Raw genomic sequence first — 27,044 nt, forward strand, 5'->3', positions numbered from 1 at the left:
ACATTTAGAGTCTTCATGTAGTCAGATTGGATTTGTGTCTGTAGCGCCATCTGTCCTGCTGCTCGGGATAACGAGGGTTTCCTTTAGTGTGTCATCGCACGTTACACCTGAGACATCGGATAACTGAATCACACACTGGTCTCACATTTACCTGTCTTACACAACTGTCTCACATTTACCTGTCTTACACACCTGTCTTACACACCTGCCTCACATTTACCTGTCTTACACACCTGTCTTACACACCTGCCTCACATTTACCGGTCTTACACACCTGTCTTACACACCTGTTTCACATTTACCGGTCTTACACACCTGTCTCACATTTACCGGTCTTACACACCTGTCTTACACACCTGTCTCACATTTACCTGTCTCATTTACCGAGCTTACACACCTGTCTCACATTTACCTGTCTCACATTTACCTGTCTCATTTACCTATCTCACACACCTCTCACTTACCTGTCTCACACATGTCTTACACACCTGTCTCACACACCTGTCTCACATTTACCTGTCTCATTTACCTATCTCACACACCTCTCACTTACCTGTCTCACACATGTCTTACACACCTGTCTCACACACCTGTCTCACATTTACCTGTCTCATTTACCTATCTCACACACCTCTCACTTACCTATCTCACACATGTCTTACACAGCTGTCTCACACACCTGGGATGACTCGCAGTGTCCAGACATTTTCTAGGACGCACTGAGTCTGAGTCCTCAGTACATGATTTCACTTATAAAGTGCGTGTATGTGTTTCTGAATTTGTGGAGTTATTTTCTTAAAATTTCCATTTGGGATTAATGTCTGTCTGTCTGTCTGTCTGTCTGTCTGGCTGGCTGGCTGGCTGTCTGTCCGTCTGTCTGTGATGAAAGTAAAACATAATTACTTTCTGTCCCCCTCTGCTGGCTTTTTCACAGCATTTGAGGGCAGATGAGCGAACTGTTTTGTATTTTATTTCACCTGAGCAGTTCAGGGTTTCAGTTCAGCTCAAAGGCCCAGCGGTGACATCCTGGTGGTGCTGGAATCGAAATTCTCAACCTTCTGAACAGAAGTCAGACATATTAACCATTTAGATACCACTTCCGACCCTCTCTGAGAACCGAGTGGTGGAAGAGAACTGGCAGGTGACCAGAGTGGGTCAGAAAAACCCCACAATGTTGGATGAAGTGAGTCTGTCTAAAAACATCTGAAGCTGTGTGTGATCTCCTCACACTGAAGATGGCTAGCCACAAGTCCTGATGTAAAAAAAACAGAAAAGAAAACTGAAGCCACAACTTCAGTTTGTGCCAAAAAAGAAACCCATTTTAAGGGTTTTCCCAGGTCACCACACACACACACACACACACACACACACACACACACACACACACACACACACACACACACACACATTGCTTCTGATTAACAGTATTGAAATTATTCTGGCGTACATATTTCCATTTAAATTAATGATTCATATTTTCTACTAAACTCTAATGGAAACTGGAAACCTTGTGTTTTCTGCTGTTTTGTTCCTCTGTGGTTGATCACTAAAATAAAGGAAAAATTGCCCTCTAAAAATGTCCACATGGAAAACCGTAAATGCTTCAGGGCTTTGGCTGAGGAATCTTCTGAAGGAGTCGGATTTTTTTTTTTTTTTGGCCAAAATAACATGCCCTGAATTCTTTTTACATTCATACACCAAGCTGCAACCATTAAGTGTGATGGATCTAAATACAGCCATGAACTCGCATTCGCATTCCTGCCTGTACGCAGCGTTCCATACTTGTAGAAGAACCGCAGCTCTCTGTGCTCTCACGTTTACTCGTCTTTCACGTGACTTCATCTGCTCATTAAATACTAATCACAACACATTATATGGAAAAAAAATTTGTGGATTGGTATTTGTGCATCTCATTCCACATTGAGTCTCCATTCACTGTTATAATGAGCTCCATTCTTCTTAGATGTTCTGCAAGATTTTGTGGAGATTTTGAACACAAGAATGTGTGTTAGTAAAGTCAGGTACTGATGTAGGTGAGGTGAAGAGGCTTCTAGGGTGCAGTCAGCTTTCACTTTCATTTATTCATGTTCAGGAGATCTTCCACTCCAACCCAAGAAAACCAGATCTTCATGGAGCTGGCTTTTGTGTCATGCTGGAACAGTTTTGGGTCTCCTAGTTCTCACAAGTTTAGGGAAAAGATCATTTTGCCGCATCCAAAGACGTCCTGTACAATTGTGTGACTCCAAGTTCGTGGTAACAGTTTGGAGAAGAACCACCAACCATGGGTGGAAAAGGCAGGTGTCCCAATACTTTTGCATGGCGTGTAGTTTTTCAGAAGTATCAGATCAGAAACGATTTTAGTCTGGATCTTGCTTTTTATGACTGGTTCAACAAAGATTTCATTTTGTAATGAAATCTCCATAATAGATCCAGATCTCTGGAGAACATGTGGCATTTCTGCAGTAGTTCTACAGTTCTGGCTCTATTTACAAATCAAACGTTGCATCTCTTTCTCATTAGAACTTATTTAGTAGTGGATCAAGACCTTTCATAGAAGACTACAGACTGGACTGGTGTAGAACACATTAGCTTTCTGTACTAATAGATGTGAAAGCATGCTTGGCCTGGTTCACCTCTGAGCATTAAGTTTAGTTTTTTTTTAGACTAATCTCCATTTTAATCAGATCCTCAGTCCAGAGTTATTTCAAAATGTTTGAAATGGACCCGAGGAAGACACTGACATTTTCATTTCTGGATATAACAGTCAGTCTGGATCTCTTTTGGATGTCCAGATCTCAATATGTCTTCAATCTGGATATCAGTGTGGATCACATTTGGATTTCTGGATCTCAAAATGGATCTCAATTGGATTTCTGGATCTAAGAATGCATTCCAATCTGGATTTCAGTCTGAATTACATTTGGATTCTGGATGTCAATATGGATTTCAGATTTCTGAACCTCAATATGGCTTTCAATCGGATTTCTGAATCTTAATTTGCATCTTATTTTGATTTTTGAAACTCAATATACATCTTAATCTAGATCTTATTTGGATTTCTGGGTCTCAGTATGGATCTTATTCTGGACCTCAGTACAGCCTTTAATCTGGAGCTTATTTGAATTGGTGTTTTTCTTTCTTTCTAGATTTCTGTTTCTGTCACTTGTTTAAATTATTCCCCTGTTTTACTAAATAATGAGCTGTTTATTGAGGTTTGTAGCTCAAAAGCAAAACCCATTGTCTTCTCACTGCAATAAAGGTTACAGGTGTAGATTACCCATAATGCACTGCTGTGTTTATGACCTTTATCTTAGCACCGAGATGTTGAGATGTTTTGTGATTAGGTTGATCAGGTAAGAGATAAGATAAGATAAGATAAGATCTCCATCTCCAACTCTACCTCCATCTCTACCTCTATCTCCACCACCATCTTTACCTCTATCTCCACCTCTACCCCAACCTAGATCTCCACCTCTATCTCCACCTTTACCTCCACCTCTGCTCCACTCTGGGATTATTTTTACATTTTATTACACAGCTCTTTTGAAGGCTCCATCCCAAACCGTTGGTTGATCACTGGTTATACACCTCTGTCCAGCTCGGGTTCCTTGTTTTTTATTTTCAGTTCCACAAATTTGTCCTGCTCCCTTTTTGGCCTGGTTTCATCTTTAGATGTTGGATGCTGTTGTTACAAGCTGCCTTTATTCTATTCTTCATGTTTTTTACTGCACATTGGGCTTTTTTGTCTTTCCCTATAAACCGGGCGGAGACGACGTTTGACCGCAGGCGGAATTTTTTTTTTTGTGTGTTTTCTTCAAACCTCAAATACTCTGATGTAAAATTCCATGTCATTTGTTTTAATCAGAGTGTTCCTCAGTTTAGCAATAGACGTGTAAACACTACCCTGATAGGGCTTTCAGAAACACTGCCCTGCTACGAATCCGGAATGCAGACATCCACTTTACCCAGCGAAAGAGTTCCGAAAACTCCATCTGTGATGATCAGAAGTTTTCCTGCTGCATCCTTTTCTCCCGGGATAGGATAGTATGGGTCAGTGGGAGTCGACCCTGACCCCCTTTAGATCAACTGGCAGTGTAACACGACCCCCCGGCTGGGCCTGACACGCTTCCCTTAAACAGTACCATCTGTGTTTTTCTCTCTACCCCCTTTCCCTCTTTCCTTCTCTCCCTCTTTCTGTGATTCTTCTTCACTGTACCTCTGTTTTCTGTCTTGTCCTCCATGCTCATGGAAAGCACACAAGTTTTTTTCTTCACATGGAACTTATTTCCCTGAAACTGACTTCACACTATGCCAGGATTCTTGACCTGGACATGGCCTCTTTTGGTAAGTCTCACCCCTCACACTCTGTCCAAAGCACTTGAACTTCTCTCTTGCAATTGCTTCGTAGGCAAGTTTGTCTTATTTTTTTTTTTCCAGAGAGTTCAAAATTTGTGGTTTCTCCTCTTTCTCTCTCTCTTTCTTTTACTCTACCCTTTGCGGGCTCTGAAGTGCAGGGCCTGCAGACTGGCCGCGATTCTCGTTGAAGTCTGAGCCAGCGGTTTTCTCTTTGGGGCCAGCTCGCTCCCGAAAGCGCCTCCTCCTCCTCCCAGAAGGCCAGAGGCAGCGGAGCAAGGACGAGCCAGCTCATTCTCCTCTACGCTTTCTTTCCGGCTCTGTGCTGGAGGAGGAGGAGGAGGAGAAGAAGGAGTACCGGAGTAATGGACGTGAGGAAGGTTTGCACTCGGAGTGCGTGGCTGAGGAGGAAGAGGCCTCGGCCGTACGAGCGGACCAGGTTCTCGTCCTCCTCCCTGCTGCGCCGCTGGATGTCCCGGCTGTGCTGCGCGTCTCGGGCCTGTTCCTCAAGCCTCAGTGCTTCAGATCAATCGCTCCTGCAGCCGAGCTGCTGCACAAGGCCGAGAGGAGCGCAAGGAATGGTGGGAGACGCTGGAGACGGTGGGGAAAAGGAGTACCAGCAGGAGGAGTGGGAGCAAGTGGCAGAGGACCAGGATGAGGAAGCAGCAGAGGAAGACAACGATGGTGACCACGAGGATGACGAGAATGATGCTGGTGAGGACAATGCCAACGATTATGAAAATGATGAGGAAGACGAGGAGGAAGTGGACGTGGAGGAGGGCGAACCAAAAGTTGAAGAAGAAAGAGGTGAGGCGGCTAATGGAAACGTCAGTACATATTAAAGATGAGATTTCGAGGTCAGTGGAGTTTAGGCAGGTTTCTTACGCGAGCTAGTAAAGCGGATCATTTCAGCCAGGTTATTTTCATCTATCTGCCGATCATGAAGGGAATCGTCCTCGTTATTGCCGTACAGTGTGATCCGAAGCGACACAAACTCTCGGAGGAGCCATCATCAGCCACAGTGATGGGCACGCTCTGCAGATGTGGCTGCGTGAAAATCCTTCTTAATTAAGAAGATTTTGCAGTGGTTACGATTCTGACGGTTACAGCAAGAGGGACGCATTCTGATTGATCCCAGGCATTGTAGCCCTCAAAGAACTTTGGCTTCATCCCTCTTCCGCTGCATAAGTGGTTAGCGTGACATTTTCAGACCTGCTCTGCATAATTTTTTTCAATAAACTCATCTGGATGTGTTTAGGTCTGCCGCGAGTCAGGCGGAGTGCAGACGTACGGCCGGACGGCAAGCTGATAGACAACGAACCCAAATAAACAGCTCCTTGGGTGTGCGATCGGTTATTCAGAAAAGATCTGATTATTGTTTTGCAGTTGGACAATTAATTTCGACAAGGTTTTTAATTCGCGCCGGCATCTGAAACCTCAGAAAGTCCCTTCATCTGTTACGAATGTGGTGTACTAAATGGTTTTAAAAAGAACCCAATAACAAAGCCACATCTTTGGTCTGTCCCTGCGTCTCTCTCTAATTCCTGTTCCAAGAGCCAAGAGGTTGTTTGGCATGTTTGCTTTGTTGTTGCCTTTTTCCCTCTAAGTGCCCTCTCTTTTTTTCCCTTATAAACCTCTGGTTAGTTGCTGGGCCTCGAAAGATTTTTTTTCTTTTGGTGACAGACACCCTCTCATCATGCTCCTGTCCTTGCCATGCTAACTCAAACCAGCTCCCAAACTTTATTTTTGGATATGTACTTTCTGGAATCTTTCTTTTTTCTTCATTCCTTCATTTTTTTTTTTTTCTTACCCACTCTCTTCTACCCCTTTACACACTCTATCAACACCAGTCTCAGCTAACCTCTGATCAGCCCCAGGTGTTTACAAATGAACTGCTCCGACCTCCAACGGCGACAACCGCTGACCTTCAAAACAGGAAATTGTATAATCAGCTGTTCATTAGAGGAGTGCTCTAAAAAACAATTCGATTCAGCTCGGCACAAGACACGGCGATGTGATGTTGCTGCAGCGATTTGCTGGCCAAGTTCTGGATCCAGTTAGACACTCCGAATCGTATAATTATTATACTGTTTTACATCATCAGTGTGGATTCTCCAGGACAGGGATTATATTGTCCGAGGCTTGGACATGGATTTAAACATGTACGAATGTTGAAAGCAACATTTAAATCCCTGTTTAGATCCTGAATAAGGAGTACAGTCTGTACGGAATGTAATACATTTTCAGTTCCATGTTCTTGGTCTTTCCCAAAACCATGCCGTAAAAATCATGCCATACTTGACTCAGTATATTTGACTCAGTGGAGCTGATTCAGTTGTGGTAGTTGACTCAATGGATTTGACTCTGTGGAGCTGATTCAGTTGCATGCTTTAGTTGATTCAGGATATTTGACCCATTTGAGCTGAGTCAGTTGTCATGTGTTGGTTGCCTAAGGTTATTTAACTCAGTGAAGCCAAATCTGTTTTCAAGCTGTACTTGACTCAGTTTATTTGACTCATTAGAGCCGAATTGGTTGTCATGACCTACTTGTCTCAGTATATTTGACTTAGTGGAGCTGATTCAGTTGTCAGTCTATAGTTGACTTAGTATATTTGACTCAGTGAATGCAATTCAGTAAATGTGTTATGTTTTTCCCATTTCCATGTTCTTGGTTTTCCAGGTTTTTTTCTTAAACTTGTTAGTAGGATACTTGGCTGTGCGTATGTGGGAGTCATGTGAGGTTAATAAACATTACTGGGGAATCAGAAAAAGAGAAGTTAGTGGCCATGCCTCGGTTACATTACAGTGACTCTGTAGTTTTGATTCAGTTGTTATGCTGAATTTGTCTCAGTTTATTTGACTTAGTGGAGTCGATTCAGTTGTCAAGCTGTACTTGAAGCAGTATATTTGATTTGGTGCAAGGATTAAGTTGATTGTCATACTGTAGTTGACTCAGTTTATATGACTCAGTAAAGTTGACTCAATTGTCATACTGTAGTTGGCTAAGTTTATTTGAGTCAATTAATCTGATTCTGTAAAAGTGGTTCATTTCCCCACTTCCACTTTCTTGGTTTTTCTGTTTTTTTCCAATCATGCTAGTAGGAAGATTGGCTGTGTGGCATTGTTACTATGTGTGAATGAGTGTTTATGTGGTAACATCCCATCCAGAGTATACTTCCAACTCATTCCTGTTTTTTCCAGGGTTGTCTGCGGATAGCTAGACCAGCATATAGCTGCTACTGAAGAGAGAACTTTGCAGAACTCCCCTCGAGCAATTAGCAAGATGTTTGTGTTGTAACTTTCTAAAAAAAAAAAAAAAAAAGAAAATGAATCTGGAAAGAATTACTGAAAAAGTTCCTAAAAGGAAAAAATGGAAATGAAGTGTAAGATTTATGACTGATCGAGAAGTAGATATCTTTAGGACAGAGAGGGTTAAGGGCTCAAGGGCCCGACAGTAACAGCTTGCTAATGCTGGGACTTGAACCCCTGACCTTCTGATCAATAACCCTAAGGGTTTTACTCAAGGTCTCAGCAGTGAAGCTTTGCAACATCTTAGCCATTGAACTGGCACCTGGATGAAATGGTTGATGATGTGATGTAAATTGTTGTAGGTATTATAATTTTTTTATTTGTAGATATTTACCATGTTCCGCGCTTCTTCTCTTTCTCTTTCTGGGTTTGTATTCCGCACAGACCCAGCACTTTTTTCACACATACGGTCGATTTTTCACCCCTCTCTCGTTCCTCAAGCTCAGAAACATGTGTGCGTTGCTGAAAGGCAAAGCTCTGGTCATGTACAGATCACCCTGACGCACTTCCTGTGGCCTGTGTGAGAAAAGTGTGAGTTGTGCACCCCAGCAGTGCTCTCCTCGAGAAAACACCAACAGCTCACGACTTCCAGAGACGCCTGCTGTGAGGTTTGGGGGAATGAACAGGAAGTAGTTTGTGTTGTTGTTGTTGTTGCATGGATAAGTTAAAGAGGCATGCTCTGATGGATCCCAGGGTGTACATGGAGAGCAGGGGGTTACGGGGGTGTAGTTGTCGATTCAGTTGTTGGGCTGTAGTTGACTCAGTATATTTGACTCATTAGAGCCGATTTAGTTGTCAGTTTAGTGGAGTTGATTTAGTTTCCATGCTGTAGTTGATTCCGATTTTTTTCAATTGTCATATCTGTAGTTGACTCAGGTAGTGGACTCATAGGAGCCGATTCAGTTGTCATTCCTGTATTTGACTCAGTGGAGCTGAATCAGTTATCTGCTGTAGGCAACTCTGGTTTATTTGACTCAGTGAATTCGATTCAGTTGTCCTGCTGTACTTGACTCGGTATATTTAACTCACTGGAGATGATTCAATTGTCAAGTCACTCAAACTAAATCAATAGTGAAAATCTGATTCAGTAACTTGACTCATGTTAAAGTTGAATCTGATTTAGTCTCATTGACTCTAACTGAGGCACGCTGACTCAGTGGAGCTGACTAGATTTCGTCTTTGTAAAAATTGGTACATTTCATTCAATAAAGCTGACTCGGTTGACTCATTGGTGCTGACTCTGTGAAAATAATCCGTATGAGTCTGTGAACCCAACTCAGTTAAATTTGGTTCAGTTAAATCGGTAGTGTTGAGTGTGTGTGTGTGTGTGTGTGAGAGAGAGGGTGTGTGTGTGCACACGCTTAACCTGTAGCAAATTACAGCCCTTTATGTTCTGCTCTCCTTGTCTCCACCCTCTGTGTCCTGTGTAATTGTCTCTTCTGTGTGTCTCAGTGTTTGTCTGCTGCATTATTGTGTGTGTGTGTGTGTGTGTGTGTGTGTGTGTGTGTGTGTGCATGTGTGTTTTTATCCCACACACACCCATTGTCTCGGCTCGGCTCGACTCAACTCTTTCCCTCTGTCGAACAACATTTAGGACGTTTAATGACACGCTTTATTTTAAACCCATGACACTTTGGGGTTTTTAAAGTCGTTCTCAAGAAAAATTTCCAGACGTTTCTGTTCATCTCGCTGTCATTAGTGGGATTTCGAGCTAATTATATACCGTCATATGTGACACAGAGCCAGACACATGGGGAAAGACTACAGGAGAGAGAGAAAGAAAGGAAAGAAAATAATGGAAAGAGAAAGAACGTTTCTTTCACTCACAGCCTCGATGACCTTTAGTCTCAGTTCTTTGCTGCTTCAGCTCCGTCCTCTCCTTCTGTGTCATGTGCTACACAGAAAAAGATGGATGGATTGTTGTTTTGTCATATTTAAAAACAGTTAAATATAATGTAGTCTGCGATCATGAACATTAAGCCACGCCCATTTTTTTGTACATACTATTACCATCTTCTATTTAAAAAAGTTAGATAAAATGAATACGTGGCCACTGGGGGGCACTGCAGCATTCAAATCAGTTCTAATTAATCATATACTAATGAACTAAACACGTTTACTAATGAAACAGTGTCACGTCCCGTCTCGTCTCGTATTGTCTCGTCTCGTCTCGGTCATGAAACAACCAAACGTTCAGCAGTTCCGCGTTCTGTTTATGGAGATTGTTACTACTCCTGTACGCTGTTTATATGTCTAAGAAGCATTTTTAGGTGAAAGAGAGATATATATATATATATAGAGAGAGAGATATATAGAGAGAGAGACAGATGGATAGATAGAGATGCCAACACACGCACACACACACACACACACACCCTGTTTTTCCTTACATTCCTCAGCTCACTCGCTGATAGTTGCCATGACGACAGTCTGCGTTCGTCTGGTCTGGGTTATACATCCATAAATTCTAAGACAGGAGCGATCCCTGAAAGAGTGAGAGAGGAACAGAAAAGAGGAGCGAGGGAGAGGTGAAGGAATAAAAATGGACTTGTTTATTTTTCACCCTATTATTTTCTTGTTGTGATTATAATTGTGATTAGACTGTGTTTGGATTGTGGTTGAAATGTGATTGAAACCTGTTAATAAGTGATGTGCAGTTGTGAGGAACAGACGAGGGTAAAAATATAACCACAAAGAGCTTGAGATTTCACCTGCATTGCTTCGGGGAAGTGTGTGTGTGTGTGTGTGTGTGTGTGTGTGTGTGTGTGTGTGTGTGTGTGCTTGTGAGTCTATGAAAAGTGTCAATCTTTTATGTTTTTGAGACACATCAATGTTGTGAATAAGTGGAAGAAGGTTCTGTGGTGTGTGTGAAGCTGTTCCTGATGGTAAGGAAGGATTTTTCACTGAAAATAAAGTAGTTCTGTCTGTCTGTCTGTCTGTCTGTCTGTCTGTCTGTCTGTCTGTTCTCTAGTCACAGTGTGGACATGTCCACATTATGTAGAGCTGGTTTTGAACCCGTCTCTGATCTCCTCTTTATGTTTGGTTGAAGCGGTACACTCCTCTATCACTCCCCTTTCACTGTTACAACACTCTATCACTCCTATCACTGTTACACTCCTCTATAACTCCTCTATTACTGTTACACTCCTCTATCACTGTTACACTCTGCTATCAGTCCTCTATCACTATTACACTCCTCCACCACTGTTACACTTCTCTATCACTCCTCTATTACTGTTGCACTACTCTATCACTCCCCTATCTTGGTTACACTCCTCTATCACGGTTACACTCCTCTATCACTCCCCATCATGGTTACACTCCTCTATCACTCCCCCATCACGGTTACACTCCTCTATCACTCCCCATCACGGTTACACACCTCTATCACTCCCCTATCACTGTTACACTTCTTTATCACTCCTCTATCACTATTACACTCCTCTATCACTGTTACACTCCTCTATCACTCCTCTATCACTGTTACACTCCTCTATCACTCCTCTATTACTGTTACACTCTTCTATCAGTCCTCAATCACTATTACACTCCTCTATCACTGTTACACTCTTCTATCAGTCCTCTATTACTATTACACTCCTCCATCACTGTTACACTCCTTCATCACTCCTATCACAGTTACACTCCTCTATCACGCCTCTATTACTTTTACAATCATTTATCACTCCTATCACTGTTACACTCCTCTATCACTCCTATCACTGTTACAGTCCTCTATCACTGTTACACTCCTCTATCACTCCTATCACTGTTACACTCCTCTATTACTGTTACACTCCTCTAACACTCCTATCACTGTTACACTCCTCTATCACTCATCTATTACTGTTACAATCATTTATCACTCCTATCACTGTTACACTCCTCTATCACTCCTATTACTGTTACACTCCTCTATCACTGTTACACTTCTCTATCACTCCTATCACTGTTACACTCCTCTATCACTGTTACACTCCTCTATCACTCATATCACTGTTACACTCCTCTATCACTGTTACACTCCTATATCACTCCTATCACTGTTACACTCCTCTATCACTCCTATCACTGTTACACTCCTATATCACTGTTACACTCCTCTATCACTCCCCTATCACTGTTACACTTCTCTATCACTCCTCTATCACTGTTACACTCCTCTATCACTGTTACACCCCTATATCACTCCTATCACTGTTACACTTCTCTATCACTCCTCTATCACTGTTACACTCCTCTATCACTGTTACACTCCTATATCACTCCTATCACTGTTACACTTCTCTATCACTCCTCTATCACTGTTACACTCCTCTATCACTGTTACACTCCTCTATCAGCAGGAAACCGAAAGCTGAAAAAACCCTAATCCTCAGCAATCTTTTCTCTCTGTGTGTAATCTCTACCGCTCTGAGAGATCCTGTCTCCTCCAGCCTGCAAAATCTCAAGACTGTGTGTGTGTGTGTATGTGTGCGCGTGTGTGTGTGTAGGAGAGGACAGTCATAATCTGGGTCCCCCTCCCTCAGTGGACGAGGCCGCTAACACCCTGATGACTCGACTTGGGTTTCTGCTTGGGGACAAAATGGCAGAGGGGCCCGACAGAGACACATACGGCTTCGAGGAACCCGAGGAAAGTCAGGTAATTTACACACACACACACACACACACACACTTCACATTTTACATGTATATCTGTAATTGCACTTGGTGGACACGCTTATCCAATGCAACTTTTATCCGAGCAGTTGAGAGTTAGGGGCCTTGTTTAAGGGCCCCAAAATGGTGACTTGGTGGTGGTGGTATTCGAACTTGTGACCTTCTGATCCACTGAGCTGCCACCACCCCAAATCTCAGCCACGCTGCGTAGAGATACAATTCGGTGCCTGGAATGAATCACGAATCCTGAAGCATGAATCAGAGTCACGAGTCAGAGGCACAAATCGGAGTCGCGAATCGGAGTCGGAATCTTTAGTTTTTCGGACACTTATTATGGAGAAACAGTTTCTCTCTCCAGGATTCACAGCTGATGGATAAAAAATATCATTAACCAAAATGTTCTGTATGATTATGGATATATGACTTTGACTCAGAGAGTCACAGCTTAGAGTCTGTAAATTGGTACTTCTTTTTTCGAGTCACCAGTGATTTGTGACTCTCATGACTCATGAGTCATAAACACCTTCTCAACTTGGAATTCCAGCTAGGATCTCCTTAATCTCAGGTTCAGCAGTGACATGAACTCTACATACATGTTCTCCTGCTGATGTGGATCCTTTGGAATAATTACACTCTTCGGCTGAAAGTATTGGGACACCTGACGTTTCCATGTGGTTCTTCTCAAGAAGAGATCCAAGAGACCCAGACCTTTTCCAGCAAAACACAAAAGCCAGCTCCATGAAGGAGTTTTTCTTTTCTTTCTACTCTCTTTCTTTCCTTCTTTCTTTCTCTTCACATTGCCTTCACTTCTGCTTACTCACTCTTTTCTCTTTCTTTCTTTCTTTCTTTCTCAATTTTTCTTTGCAAATTGCCTTCCCTTCTATTCACACACTTTCATTTCTCTCCTTCTCTATCTCTCCTTCCTACCTTTTTATTTTTCTTTCTTTCTCTTTCCATATATTCTCACACACACATTCTCTTTCACTCTCTCAATCACTCTTTTTTATATGTTGCTTTCCTTCCAACCTTTCTGTTTTTCTTTCTCTCCCCTCTTTCCATATTGCCTCTCCTTCTACTCACACACTCTTTTCTCTTTCTTTTCCATTTTCTTTTGTTCTTACCTTTCTTTCTTTCTCTTTCTTTCTTTCCCTTTTTCTTTCTTTACTTCTTTCTTTCTTTCTTTACTTCCTTTCTTTACTTCCTTTCTTTCTTTCTTTCTTTCTTTACTTCCTTCCAAATCTCCACAAAATCTACTGGAACATCTTCCCAGAAGAGTGAAGTTTATTAGAAACAGCAAATGGGAACTTGGTGTGGAACGAGATGTTCAGAAAGCATGGTCAGATGTCCACATGCTTTTGGCAGATATTCTACATGAAGCTTTGTGCCCGGATTCCAGACTTTCCTGCAGTGTAAAACGCTCCTGACATGACGAGGTAAAGAGGAACGCTGTGTGAACAAGGATTTTCCGCTGACTCGGAATCCGGCTGTGTTTTATTCCTGCTTAAGGTTCGCCTTACATTCCACACGATGGGCTCGGGGTTTTGGAGCCAGTGTGGCTGCAGCGGGAACGATTCTACAGCCGAGAATGTGGGTCAGCTTCCAGCCACACACACACATACATACACACACACACACACACACACACACACACACACACACACACACACGCACACACTCCAGTGGGCTGAAGCTGAGCCCCAGATTCTGTCCTGGGAACAGTGTGTAGGATGTAGTGGTTGTGTGTTTTTACACAAAGTCTCATATATCAATCACATATTGGAGCTTCGATTCAGCTCCGAGTCAGAACTCAGAGTCAAGAAATAAAAATGTATTTCTTTCTCTTCTTTTCTTTTTTTTTTCTTTCTTTCTTTCTTTCTTCTTTCCTCTTTATATTCTCTCTCTCTTTCCATATTGCATTACTTTCAACTTGCACCCTTTTCCTTTCTCTATCTCTTTTTCCAAGTTGCCTTTTTCCTACCTTTTCTTTCTTTTATTCTTTCTTTCTTTCTCTCTTTCTTTCTTTTACTTCCTCCTCTCTCTGAAAGTGATCATGTTGTTAGCTGTAGCACGTTTCTTCCCTCTATAGATAAACATGCTAATTTTTTATTTCTCCGTCTCTCGTGTTCCTTTAAAGTAAATTTCGAAGGGTTTTATTACATGCGTTCGAGTCGCAGCAGAAAAATCTGCAGGGGAGAGAGAGAGAGAGAGAGAGAGAGAGAGAGAGAGAGAGAGAGAGAGAGAGCAGCCTGCAGAAGTGTGCTGCTCTCAGCATAAAGACATAAAGATGACTGTAAAGCCTTTCGAGCTCGTCAGCACAAATGTACTGCTGTGTGTGTGTGTGTCTGTGTGTGTGTGTGTGTGTGTGTGGATGACTCAGCTTTAACCTCACCTCATGCCTGCTTGAACTACACGGCTGAGGTCACGGCTCAGGTGTGTTACTGAGCTGTGATCAAATGCTATTAAGCATCATTAAATTCGAAATAGTGTGTATGAGCATGCACACACACACACACACACACACACACACACACACACACACACACTTCCCCAGAAAGATGTGGTGAAATAAAAAATGCTTTGTCAGTGCAAACTTTGTCTGTGTACATACGGCTGAGTGATACAACCCCAAATATTGTATTGCGATACAAAAAAAGTTTTCTACGGTACACAGAAGCCAGCTCCATGAAGATCTGATTTCCATGGGTTGGTTTGGTGGAAGATCTCCTGCTGTAGTGCTCCAACCCTATTGAACACCTTTGGGATAAATTGTTCATGCTGACTGCACCCCAGAGCTCCTCACCTTCTCACCTACATCAGTACCCGACTTTACTAACACACTTGTGTCTGAATGAATCTCATGCAAAATCTCCACCAAATCTAGTGGAACATCTTCCCAGAAGAGTAGAGGGTAATATAATAGGAAAATAGGCACTAAATATGGAATAGTTCAAATCTCAACCATACCATGCTACAACCCCATCCCACTACAACTCCTGGGCCCCTTAGCATGGCCCTTAACCTCTTAGCTGCTCAGCTGTATGAATGAGATGCATGTAAGTCACTCTGGACAAGGTTCTAGAATAAGTCTAGCAAATGCCATAAATGTAAATGTTCCAATAAACTCCTTCTGTCTGCCAATTTTTAACGATATACATTAGGAGTCCGAAAACAAAGCTTCTCAGATTTTCAGTCGTGAGGATCGTGCAGTGAGAACATTTTGGTTTATGGTTTTAAAAATTCATCAGATCAAATACGACCTGAAAATGCCCCCTCCATTCGCAGAGAATTTGCTTTGTAACCATTTATCAGCGTTACAGGTTACAGACTAGATGTTTACTTCTGGTTTGTTTTCAGGCTGTCTGCATGACACAGAGAATCAGTCCATGCTCCAGCCTGGCTAGCAGCTCGGCATCGCCCCCACCTGGCAGCCCCTGCTCCACCCTTCCCGCTGGTGGATCGGGACGAGCAGGTGCTTACGGCTCCATCACAAGCCCTACGTCCACGCTGGAGAGCAGAGACAGTGGCATCATCGGTAAATCACATGTTCCAATCGTTCTGTATCTGTTTTGATCTTTTCTCTCCTAATCGCAAGCTCATTTATACCAGATAAGCAAATAATCTCACAAAGAGGTAGTTGTTTATTTGTAGAAACGATCGATGTTCCGTGCATGACCCGGAGCTGTTCCCGGCTTTTTTCTCCCTGTTTTTGTCTCATAGCCACGCTGACTAGCTACTCGGACAATGCGGATCGGAGCGGGAAACACGGCGGCGATGGCTCACGCCTCAAGCTGCGGCAGACAGGGAAATCTTCGGGGGGCGACTCGTTTCTGTACCGCGTGGACGAAAACATGGCCGCCTCCACGTACAGCCTCAACAAAATCCCAGAGAGAAGCCTAGAGCACTCCGCCTCCCACTCTGCCCACTCGATTCCCCTCTACCTCATGCCCCGCCCTAACTCCGTAGCCGGTGAGTGAGCTGAAGAATCTGTCACAAGTTTGTTTAAATCCCTGGAAAAGCGAAGAGGGGGGACGGTATCTCAGGACGGAGAAGGGGATGAGAAATAGGGAGTGAATAAATGATAAGAAACTGGATTAGACAGAGTGTGAGTTTCACAGTGTGTGTGTGTGTGTGTGTGTGTGTGTGTGTGTGTGTGTGTGTGTGTGTGTGGTTGTATCCCGACCCTCACCTTCATGCTCTCGTTCCTGTGAAATGAGCTGCGAAATGAACGAGGAATGCTTGCTGGGTTATGATCATGTGCAGCACGTGTCAGTGTGTCTTGTTGTCATCAGGGCCTCATGTACCTCATGAGGAGACGCATGGCTTCAGCCGGCTTTGACAAGCAGGTTTGGAGCAAAGGCACTTCGCGTGAAGGTGTTGCTCGGCGTATCGTTCTCCTGGCGACCGCACGATCCGCACTGACAGACACGCTAGGCATGCTAATCAATTCATTTCTTGTTCGACTAGCATACTAAACTGGTTTACATTAAATGTTGTAATGGACCCTTTAGCATATTATTTATCTACACAACAACAGGAAATACAATCAAAATTAGCTACAAGTGCCATAAATTCCACCCAAGTTCAGCTCAAGTTTGAAGTTGGTTTATGTTGATGTGTTAGAATTAAAACCTTTTTACAGCTCAGACATTACAGGGGCCAGCAAGGTGAATAATGTCCTGGGTAAGATGTTTGTAATGGTTTTATACAGAATTAATCCTTCTTCCAAACGCAGGGACTCAACTTGGACTCCACATACAGCATTATAATAACTTCAGATTGGACTTGGAATAGAGTTAAAGCAGAATAATGACTTCATCTTGTTTTGGACTTGACTTACAGCAGTATAATATCCAGCTTTGACTTGGACTTGACTTATGGCAACATAATTAATTGGACTTGACCTTTGAGTGTTTAAGGGGTCTGGCATGGAGAAGCTGGTGTTGGATCTGTGATGATCTAAAATGTTGAGCTATTTTATGAGTTGCTCAGTAGCTCCTGGTTTTATAACCATAATGACTGTAAAAGACTGTAGAAAGAACATCACTCATAATCACACACTCCAGTGCTCATGTTAGTTCTCACTCTCCAGTGTTCTGTAGTGTTTAAAGACTATAATCACACTCTTGATGTCACCCAAATGAGGATGAGGTTCCCCTTTTGAGTCTGGTTCCTCTCAAGGTTTCTTCCTCATAACATCTAACTGAGTTTTTTCATGTCAAAGTCGCCCCAGGCTTCATCATCATTTATTACATTTTTTGTTCTATAATTCTTAAGTTCTGTAAAGCTGATTTGAGACCATGACTATTGTGAAAAATGCAATAGAAATTAATTTAAACTTGAACTTGACTTGGACTTTACTTACAGCAGTATAATGACTTAGATTTGACTTGGACTTGACTTACATTAATACAATGATTTGGACTTAGATATATAGTATAGTAACCAGATTTGACTTAAGCTTGACTTGGATTTGACTTAAGCACTATAATTACCTGAATTGTACTTGGCATGTGCTTGAATTGCAGCAGTTTAATGACTTGAACTCGAACTCTTTTTGGAACAAAATACTCAGATTTCTCCTCCCTGCATTTCATCAAGCATTTAAGTGCTTTTAACTGCACTTCCATCATGCTGTCAGCATTCTTCCTTTTTATGGTTGTGGAACCTGGCATGAAACTTTAACAGCACCACCTGCAGTACTGGAGCACTCATACATCACGTCAGCCAGTAGAGGGTATTGTTTTGTCTTTAGATGTCATTTCAGCATCAACAGCATTGTGACATGAACAGAATTTACATATTTATTTTTATTTTGTTTTACAAAATTTTGTCTGCTCTTACAATTAGAGGCATTTGAGTAGACAAAGCTGGCAGGGATATTTGGCACAAACTTGACTCAAATGAGTAAAATAAGCAATTTGGTGAATCTTGAGACTAAAGTGCATTTAACTTTCCACTACTAATGCAGAATATGTGGTGAATTTGATCTACACCGTAATAGTGTATTTAATGAAGCTGAAGTCAAGTCAATTTTTCAAACAATCGTGTATAAGTTTATGACCAGAGGATCTTCATCATATCATCATCTGATTTCTGACACCAGAATTGCTGCTAGTTTAAAAAGAAACAAAAAACAACAACATGACACATTTCTTCAGAGGAGTAAAAATTTTGTCTTGAAATACTTTGCTGTTGAAGCGCTCCATAATAATTCCCGAGCAGTTGCAGGAAGAAAGAAAGAGAGCGAATGTTGCACTTCTGAAGGAAACTGAAACCAGACTTTTACACAACACCTTCTACAGTTACGTGGCTCAGTGTGTTGCTCTGCATCACTATGTGTCTCTCTCTCTCTCTCTCTCTCTCTCTCTCTCTCTCTCTCTCTCTGTGTGCCTGTTGAAAGTCGAGATCGCTCGGACATTATGACACTCGTGTAGCATGCGGTACTGTTCTTTAGTCTGTTTATCATCTCAGACTCCCCCTCGGCTCAGCCTCAGACTCAGGGTGCCTCTTTACCTGGAATTCATTCTGGTGTAGTTTTGTAGCTTTGTGATGGTGCAGTAACTCAGTTGACTGTAGCTCATGTCAAAGTGAGATGCAGGATTGTAAGGTATTGCAGCATTCTCTTATTAGCTAAATAAATTATGAATTGCTAGCGATAGCAACCGATCCCCTCATTATGTCCTTCCTGCTCCCTGACCTATAACAGTATCATATTTTTTAATTTGACCTGTTTTTAGCTACATTACAGTCATAATGTTAGATTTGATTCTGATTAAAACTTGACCTATTGCAGTATAATAACTTTATACTTGACTTGGACTTAAATTGTACTTGAGTAGCAGTATAAGGACTTTGAACATGACTTAGACTTGACTTAAATAGGAGTATACAGACTTCGGACATGGCTTGGACTTGAATTGAGTAGCAGTGTAAGAACTTTGGACTTGACTTGGACTTGATTTGAGTAGCAGTATAGCAGCTCTGAGTTGGATTTCAATTTAATTTGAGTAGCAGCAAATGGACTTCGCACTTGACCTTGACTTTTACACGTGACTTGAACTGTACCTGAGCAGCACATATTGGAATTTTGCACTTGACTTGGACTTGAATCAGAGTTGGTTGAGTTTTGAGTTTGATGTGAGTTTAAGTGAGTCCACATTACTGTCCTTAGTGTCCACATTAGGAAAAGCAGCTCAATTTTGAATGGAGAGTTTTAGTGGAATAACACTTTCATTCGGTCGCAACTCAAATCGACTGGAAGTGTTGTATTATTTTTATTTAAATGTGTAAACATTGTTAAATGTGTGCGTGCGTGCGTGTGTGTGTGTGTGTGTGTGTGTGTCTGTGTATCTCAGCTACAAGTTCTGCTCACCTGGAGGATTTGGCGTATCTGGACGAGCAGCGGCAGGCTCCATTGCGCACGTCTCTTCGGATGCCGCGACAAAACTCTGGCTCTGGTCGACCTGGAAATGACCTAAGAGGTAGGTGTGTGTGTGTGTGTGTGTGTGTGTGTGTGTGTGTGTGTGTGTGTGTGTAAGAGAGACTTCTCTGCTGATCCACACACTGACTGATCGACCTTCTTGTGAACCATGGATGCTCCCTCTGTCTCTTTCTGTCGTTCTTGGTCTCCTGTCCTGCATTTATATCCGCACTGATAAAAACTCAGTGCAACGATCTCTTACATGCAGCTACAGAAGAATTACGATCTGCTCCGCTGCTACTGACCGCCGCACCGAGCATGTTAGGGTACCTAATATTATGTCACTTCAGTAAAATTGATATAAAACACTCGACGGATCGCGCGTGACCACGCCAGCGATACCACACGTTGGTTTTTCCCATAACCATATCGACCATGAGGAGACGGGTGTCGTTTTTAGGCCGTCGTTGTGCCGAAGATCAGACGTGTGACATTTCACAGCATAGCGTGGGGCTTGCGTAAGCCACACACACACACACACACACACACGCACACACACGCAGACGTCCCGTCTCTTCAACTAGCCTTCAACCGCCCTCTAGTGGTGAAGCTGCAACCCTGAGTCCATATAAGAAGTAGTGAAGGGAAGATCGGATTATTATCGGGACTCGTTTTTTTTAAATCTCATTCATCAAAATGAACAAATCTTTTTATTTTTTGAGTCATTTAGTTCATTTCATTTTATATTTTTACTAAGCAGATCCCAAAAACATCTACATACACGAACTTTATAGCTCCAATAATGAAAATATGATGATGCAGCTAATAACAAACGATGAGAAACAGAACGAGTAGCTTCACTTCTTATATATTCTGGTGCGTGTCGTTAGTTGTTTTGTCACGTGACTCCGATAATTATTGTAACAATAATGTCAAGATTCGGACCAAAAACAAATCCCTGATCTCTTGCACCATGTAGCGGTTATGGGAGTCACGTGATAAAAGAACGAGCGACTCGGACCAGAAGATTCATGAGATGAACGACTGAATTCTGTTTTCTGTTCATGACTTACAAAGATTTTGCGACACTTTCAGTAGAAAATAAAAGAATCGTTCTTCGAGGCGACTCGTTCTTCTGAGTCACATTGAAGACTCAGTCATTATGTGCTCCTTTGAGAACGTCCCATTCCACATTTAGTTCTCATTCGCTCTTATAATGAGCTCCACTCTTCTAGGAGGATGTTCCTCTAGATTTTAAGGAGATTTGTGTGAGATTCATTCAGACACAAGAGCATTAGTGAAGGTTATTTTGTAACTTTTGATGGAGGTGAGATGAGGTAAGGAGGCTTCTGAGGTGCAGGCAGTGTGAAAAACTCCCAGGTGTTCAATAGGGTTGGAGCTCTATAGAAGGAGATCTTCCACTCACATCCAACTCATGGGAATCAGATCTTAGGTTGTGAAGTTTTGGCCCTACAGTGTGTCATGTGGTTGAAGGCATGCAGGTATTTGTGTATGTTTTTCATTTCCAGTCCATGTTTCCCATGATGCAGTGCGCTTCGCGCCGTACCGCGCACCGGACATCGCCCTGAAGCCGCTGCTGTTCGAGGTGCCGAGCGTGACGACGGACGCGGCGTTTACGGGCCGCGAGTGGCTGTTCCGCGAGGTGGATGCTCAGCTGCGGGGCGGGGGGGCAAGGGGCGTGGTCATCGCGGGAAACGTGGGCTTCGGGAAAACAGCCATCATCTCCCGCCTGGTGTCCCTGAGCTGCCATGGCAACCGTGAGACAGATGACCTCCGAGACCATGCACGCCTCACCCAAACGTGAGTGGCGTGTGCGTGTGTGTGTGTGTGTGTGTGTGTGTGGACACACCCAGTACATCACTGTTTCTCTCTCTCTCTTTTTATCTATTTATCTATCTTTTTATCTATCTGACTTTCACTGCCCCTGTCCGTCTCTCATAATCCCTCTGTTTTTATCCTCTTTATCTTCTTTTCTTGCCTCTCTCTCTCTCTCTCTTTACTTCTCCCACTATCCTACTGTCCCTTTCTCTATCTCTCTCTCTCTCTCTCTCTCTCTCTCTCTTGCTCTCTCTCTCTCTCTCTCTCTCTCTTACCTCCTCTCTCATTTCACACTGTCTTCGTCTTCCTCTTTCTGTCTTTCTCTCTCTCTTTCTCCCTCTCTCAACCTCTCTCTCCTTCTACCTCTCCCTCTCTCTCTCTTTGCCCCTCCTCTTTTCCCTCTTCCTGTCCATCCCATCCATTTCTTTTTCTCTTTATATTGTCTCACTCACTTACTCTTACCCTATCCCTTTCTCTCTCATCATCTCACTCTCTTTGTCTGTCACTTTTCTTGCTGTCATTTGTTTCTCCATCATTTCTCTCTCTCTCTCTCTCTCTCTCTCTCTCTCTCTCTCTCTCTCTCTCTCTCTTTCTTTAATATATATATATATATATATATATATATATATATATATATATATATATATATATATGTAATCTTTATCTTTCCTCCTCTGTCTTTCCTTCTTCTTCATTTTCCCCTTGACCTTTTTTTTGTCCATTCTCTCTTATTCACAATGTCCCTCTATTTATCTGTCCATCACCTCATGATCTCTGACTTTCTGTCTCTATTAGATGGAGACACGTTGCCCCTCAGTCAGACGCAGTCGGCTCACGGGACGCTGGTTGGAGGCAGCAGTTGCCCCGGGACCCCTGAGATGAGAAGACAGCAGGAGGAGACACTCAGGAGACTCGCGTCTCAGGTCAGATTTACATCCATGTCTCCGTCTCTCGCATCACTGAGATCAGCTTTTATCCAGTGCACGTTATAATGCACGTGATGTATGTGTGTGTGCAGGTAGTGGCTTATCACTACTGCCAGGCAGACAACGCCTACACGTGTCTGGTGCCGGAGTTCGTACACAACATCGCGGCGTTGCTGTGCCGAGCTCCTCAGCTGCAGGCATACAGAGAGCTTCTTCTGCGTCAGCCGCACCTGCAGAGCCTCCTCAGCCTGCGCTCCTGCGTCCAGGAACCGATCACGGCCTTCAGCCGAGGCCTACTCGAACCCCTGCACGCGCTGCACAGGGGTGTGTACACACACTCACACACTCTTGCTCTAGCTAGCATGTGATTCTGGCATGATGTTAGCGTCGATTAGCGTAACTTGGGTCAGCTTTGAGGTTAGCAAAGAATGGAAGAGTATTAGCACCATCTGATCGACGGTTTTAGCATGGTGGGCTAGGACAGTGTCAGTGTATTTTGTACTTAATGTTAGATCTTAGAATCTCGAACGCAATTGGCTGTTGTGTTGTTTCAGAGCATAAAGTGGCGTGTGAAGAAGATCTGATCGTACTGATCGACGGCCTGAACGAAGCCGAGTTTCACAAACCGGATTACGGCGACACGATCGTCTCGTTTCTGTGTAAAACCATCGAGCGTTTCCCTCCGTGGCTCAAACTGGTGGTGACAGTCAGGACCTCGCTGCAGGTGTGTGTACAGGATATACACAGACACACACAGCAACAACCTCCAGTGATTTTGGCATGCTAGCATTGTCTAAAGAGAAGTTAGCATGAGGGATTCATGGTATTAGCATACCAATTTATTTATGGATAGTCAAGCTTTAACATGTTAGCATTAATAATTGTGTGTTAAGCACAGACACGATATGAAATATAGTTTGATGCTAGCATAAATGGCTAACATTTAAACATGCTAATAATGGTCCCTCGCGTGCGTTCTCCCGTTTCACATCGAAGGATGTCACCCGTCCGCTGTCCTTCCACCGGATCTCTCTGGACCGTCTAGACGAGAGCGACGCCATTGACTCGGACCTCCAGGGTTACATCCTGCACCGCCTGCACTCCAGCCAGGAGATCCAGAACAATGTGGCGCTGAACGGGAAGCTTGACAACGCCGCATTTGCCAAACTCAGCGCTCACCTCAAAGGCCTGAGCCGCGGCTCGTACCTGTACCTGAAGCTAACACTCGATCTAATCGAAAAGGGCTACCTGGTCCTGAAGAGCTCCAGCTACAAGGTCAGTGCAGAACTTATCCTGGTAGAGCAACATCGGTTGAGTTAGCAGTTAGCGCAGCCTAGCGTAGCTGGAGACCCCCTTTGAGGGTTTTTTGTTTTTTCCCCGCTCAGGTGGTACCGGTGAGCCTGGCCGAAGTCTACCTGCTGCTGTTGAACATGCGTTTCCCGACGCAGTCGTCGTTCGAGCGGGTGTTGCCCCTGCTGAACGTAGCCGTGGCGTCTCTGCACCCGCTGACGGACGAGCAGGCGTTGGGCGCCGTGAATGCCGGCGTGGTACACGGCACTGCGCTCCACTGGGACGACTTCCAGCAGCGCGCCGAGCTCCTCGCGCCCTTCCTCATGAAGAGGAGGGACGGCACTCGCATGTTCGTCCACGCCTCTTTCAGGGAGTGGCTCATCTGGAGAGAGGATGGAGAGAAGACCAAGTTCCTCTGTGAACCCAGGTCAGAGGTCAAACACACTACTATAACACACACAGTTGGTCAATAATCATCACCATAATTACTGACTGCTGTAACAACTAGCGTAACGGTGCAACTAGCGTAACAGAGCAACTAGCGTAACGGAGCAACTAGCGGCGTAACGGAGCAACTAGCGTAGCAGTGGCTCAACTCAGACTTCAGGATTATCCTAAAAATAAATTCACTAATAGAATAGTTCAGAAATTTATTGTAAAAGAATTAATTAACTAAATTAATGAGATGTTCTACTGAGCACAGCAAACATTTTAATGGTTCCTAAAGAGAGCACGCTTTTTCTGTGCGTTAATTATTAATTATTTTTTTAAATATTTTAATTATAAATGTTTTATTGTTTAATATTTTACTTTTTATAATATTATTTTATTTATGATATTTAATTTGTTTGTTTGTTTTTGTTATTTCTTTTATTTATTTATTTTCTGTTTATTTATTTATTTTTCAAATAAAATATTTATTTATTTATTTGTTTTATTATTATTTTATTTAATTTTACTTTACATTTTTTTACATCACAAACAATGTCTACGGTATTATTTGCTTTTTTCTTGGTGTTTTTAAAAAATGTATATTATGAATATTATATAAGTCTTATTTATTTATTTGTTTGTTTTGTTTGTTTGTGTATTTTTTATGTTCAATTAATTAATATATTTTTTTCTTTGAAATTAATAATAATAATTAAAATGTAGCATACAGTTGTTTTCACTCAGTATAAAAGAAATTGCTATTTACTATGCCCAAAAGTTTGTGGACACCTGACTTGCTGTTCTTCATTATAATGAGCTCCACTCTTCTGGGAAGATGTTCTTCTAGATTTTGTGTGAGATTCATTCAGCCACACGGATGTTAGTAAAGTCCGATACTGATGAAGGTGAGAAGATGTTAAGGCCTGGGGGGTGCAGTCAGCGTTCACATTCATCCCAAAGGTGTTCAATAGGATTTAGAGCTCTACAGCAGGAGATCTTCTACTCCAACCCATGGAAAGCAGATCGTAGAGCTGACTTTGTGCACTTTGTGTCATGCTGGAACAGGTTCGGGAAATGTCATAATCCTTCATCCAAAGACGTCCGGTACAGTTGTGTGCCGCCATCTTTGTTGTAACACTTAAGAGAAGAACCACATATGGGTGGAAAAGTTGGTTGTCCCAATACTTTTGGTATAATGTAATTAAAAACATTATTCAGATTTTAGTTCTGAATATCAAAAGTTTTGGTTCTGTAGTGTGTGTGTTTTTTAGCTTTATAAAGCTTTAAAAAGTTAATTATTAATTAATGTAGTTTGTGTGTGTGTGTGTGTGTGTGTTTGTGTGTGTGTGTTTGTGTGAGTAGGAATGGTCACACACTGCTGGCCTTCTGGTTCTCACGGCAGGACGGCAAACTTAATCGACAGCAGACCATCGAGCTCGGCCATCACATCCTCAAAGCACACATCTTCAAAGTATATACACACACACACACACACACACACACACACACACACACACACACACACATTCAGAGTGAAATAACTGCTTGTTCTGATGGAATGTTTTGCTCCTAACAGGGTCTGAGTAGGAAGGTCGGGGTTTCCTCATCTGTGCTCCAGGGGCTGTGGGTGTCGTATAGTACGGAGGGTCTGTCTGCTGCTCTCGCATCCCTGCGCAACCTCTACACCCCCAACATCAAGGTACCACCATTTTACCATCATTAACATAATCTCATCACCACCTCATCATCTCATCACCACCTCATCATCATCTCATCATCTGCTCATCATCATCTTATCACCACCTCATCATCATCATCTCATCACCACCTCATCATCATCTCATCATCTGCTCATCATCATCTCATCACCTCATCATCATCATCATCACCACCTCACTATCATCTCATCACCACCTCATCATAACCCCATCACCACTTCACCATCATCTCATCACCACCTTATCATCATCTCATCACTATCATTTTACCATCATTAACATAATCCGATCACCACGTTATCATCATCTCATCAACATTTTACTACCACCTTATCACCACCTCACCATCATCTAATCACCACCTCATCACCACCTTATCATCTCATCACCACTTTACCACCATTTCATCATCTCATCACCACCTTAATTGCATCTCATCACTGCCATCTTACCATCATTAACATAATCCCATCACCACTTCACTATCGTCTTATCACCACCTTATCATCACCATCTCATCACAACATCATTATCATCACCTCATCACCACCTCATCATCATCTCATCACCACCTCACCATCATCTCATCACCACCTCATCATCATCTTATCACCACATCATTATCATCATCACATCACCACCTCATCATCATCTTATCACCACCTCATAATCATCATCTCATCACCACCTCATAATCATCATCTCATCACCACCTCACCATCATCTCATCACCACCTCATCATCATTATCTCATCACCACATCATTATCATCATCATCTCATCACCACAACATTATCATCATCTCATCACCACCTCATCATTATCTTATCACCACCTCACTATTATCTCATCACCACTTCACCATCTCAACACTACCACCATCATCTCACCATCTTCACCAGCAACATATCTTCATGTTTCTCTCTCCCTCTATCTGGTGTAGGTCTCTCGTCTGCTCATTATGGGTGGAGCGAATGTGAACTACCGTACAGAGGTGCTGAACAATGCCCCCGTGCTGTGTGTGTATGCACATCTGGGCTACGTGGAGATGGTGATGTTGCTGCTGGAGTTTGGTGCTGATGTTAACGGAGCGTCAGA

At 42.8% G+C, this 27,044-nt stretch overlaps 1 protein-coding gene across 1 annotated transcript in view; it reads left to right on the forward strand.

Annotated features, from left to right (window-relative positions):
* tanc2a (tetratricopeptide repeat, ankyrin repeat and coiled-coil containing 2a) overlaps positions 1–27,044 on the forward strand; it is a 122,242-nt gene that overhangs the window by 81,464 nt on the left and 13,734 nt on the right. Inside the window, 14 exon segments of the mRNA XM_046834462.1 lie at positions 12,156–12,304; positions 15,676–15,853; positions 16,039–16,287; positions 19,677–19,802; positions 21,292–21,520; positions 21,522–21,562; positions 22,376–22,503; positions 22,599–22,830; positions 23,061–23,230; positions 23,503–23,781; positions 23,892–24,223; positions 25,591–25,699; positions 25,805–25,927; positions 26,890–27,044. The exon segment at positions 26,890–27,044 is cut by the window's right edge and continues 82 nt beyond it. Coding sequence (XP_046690418.1) covers positions 12,156–12,304; positions 15,676–15,853; positions 16,039–16,287; positions 19,677–19,802; positions 21,292–21,520; positions 21,522–21,562; positions 22,376–22,503; positions 22,599–22,830; positions 23,061–23,230; positions 23,503–23,781; positions 23,892–24,223; positions 25,591–25,699; positions 25,805–25,927; positions 26,890–27,044 — 2,500 coding nt within the window.

This window comes from Silurus meridionalis, chromosome 22 (genome assembly GCF_014805685.1).
Source record: "Silurus meridionalis isolate SWU-2019-XX chromosome 22, ASM1480568v1, whole genome shotgun sequence".
In the NCBI taxonomy this organism is placed as follows: domain Eukaryota; kingdom Metazoa; phylum Chordata; class Actinopteri; order Siluriformes; family Siluridae; genus Silurus; species Silurus meridionalis.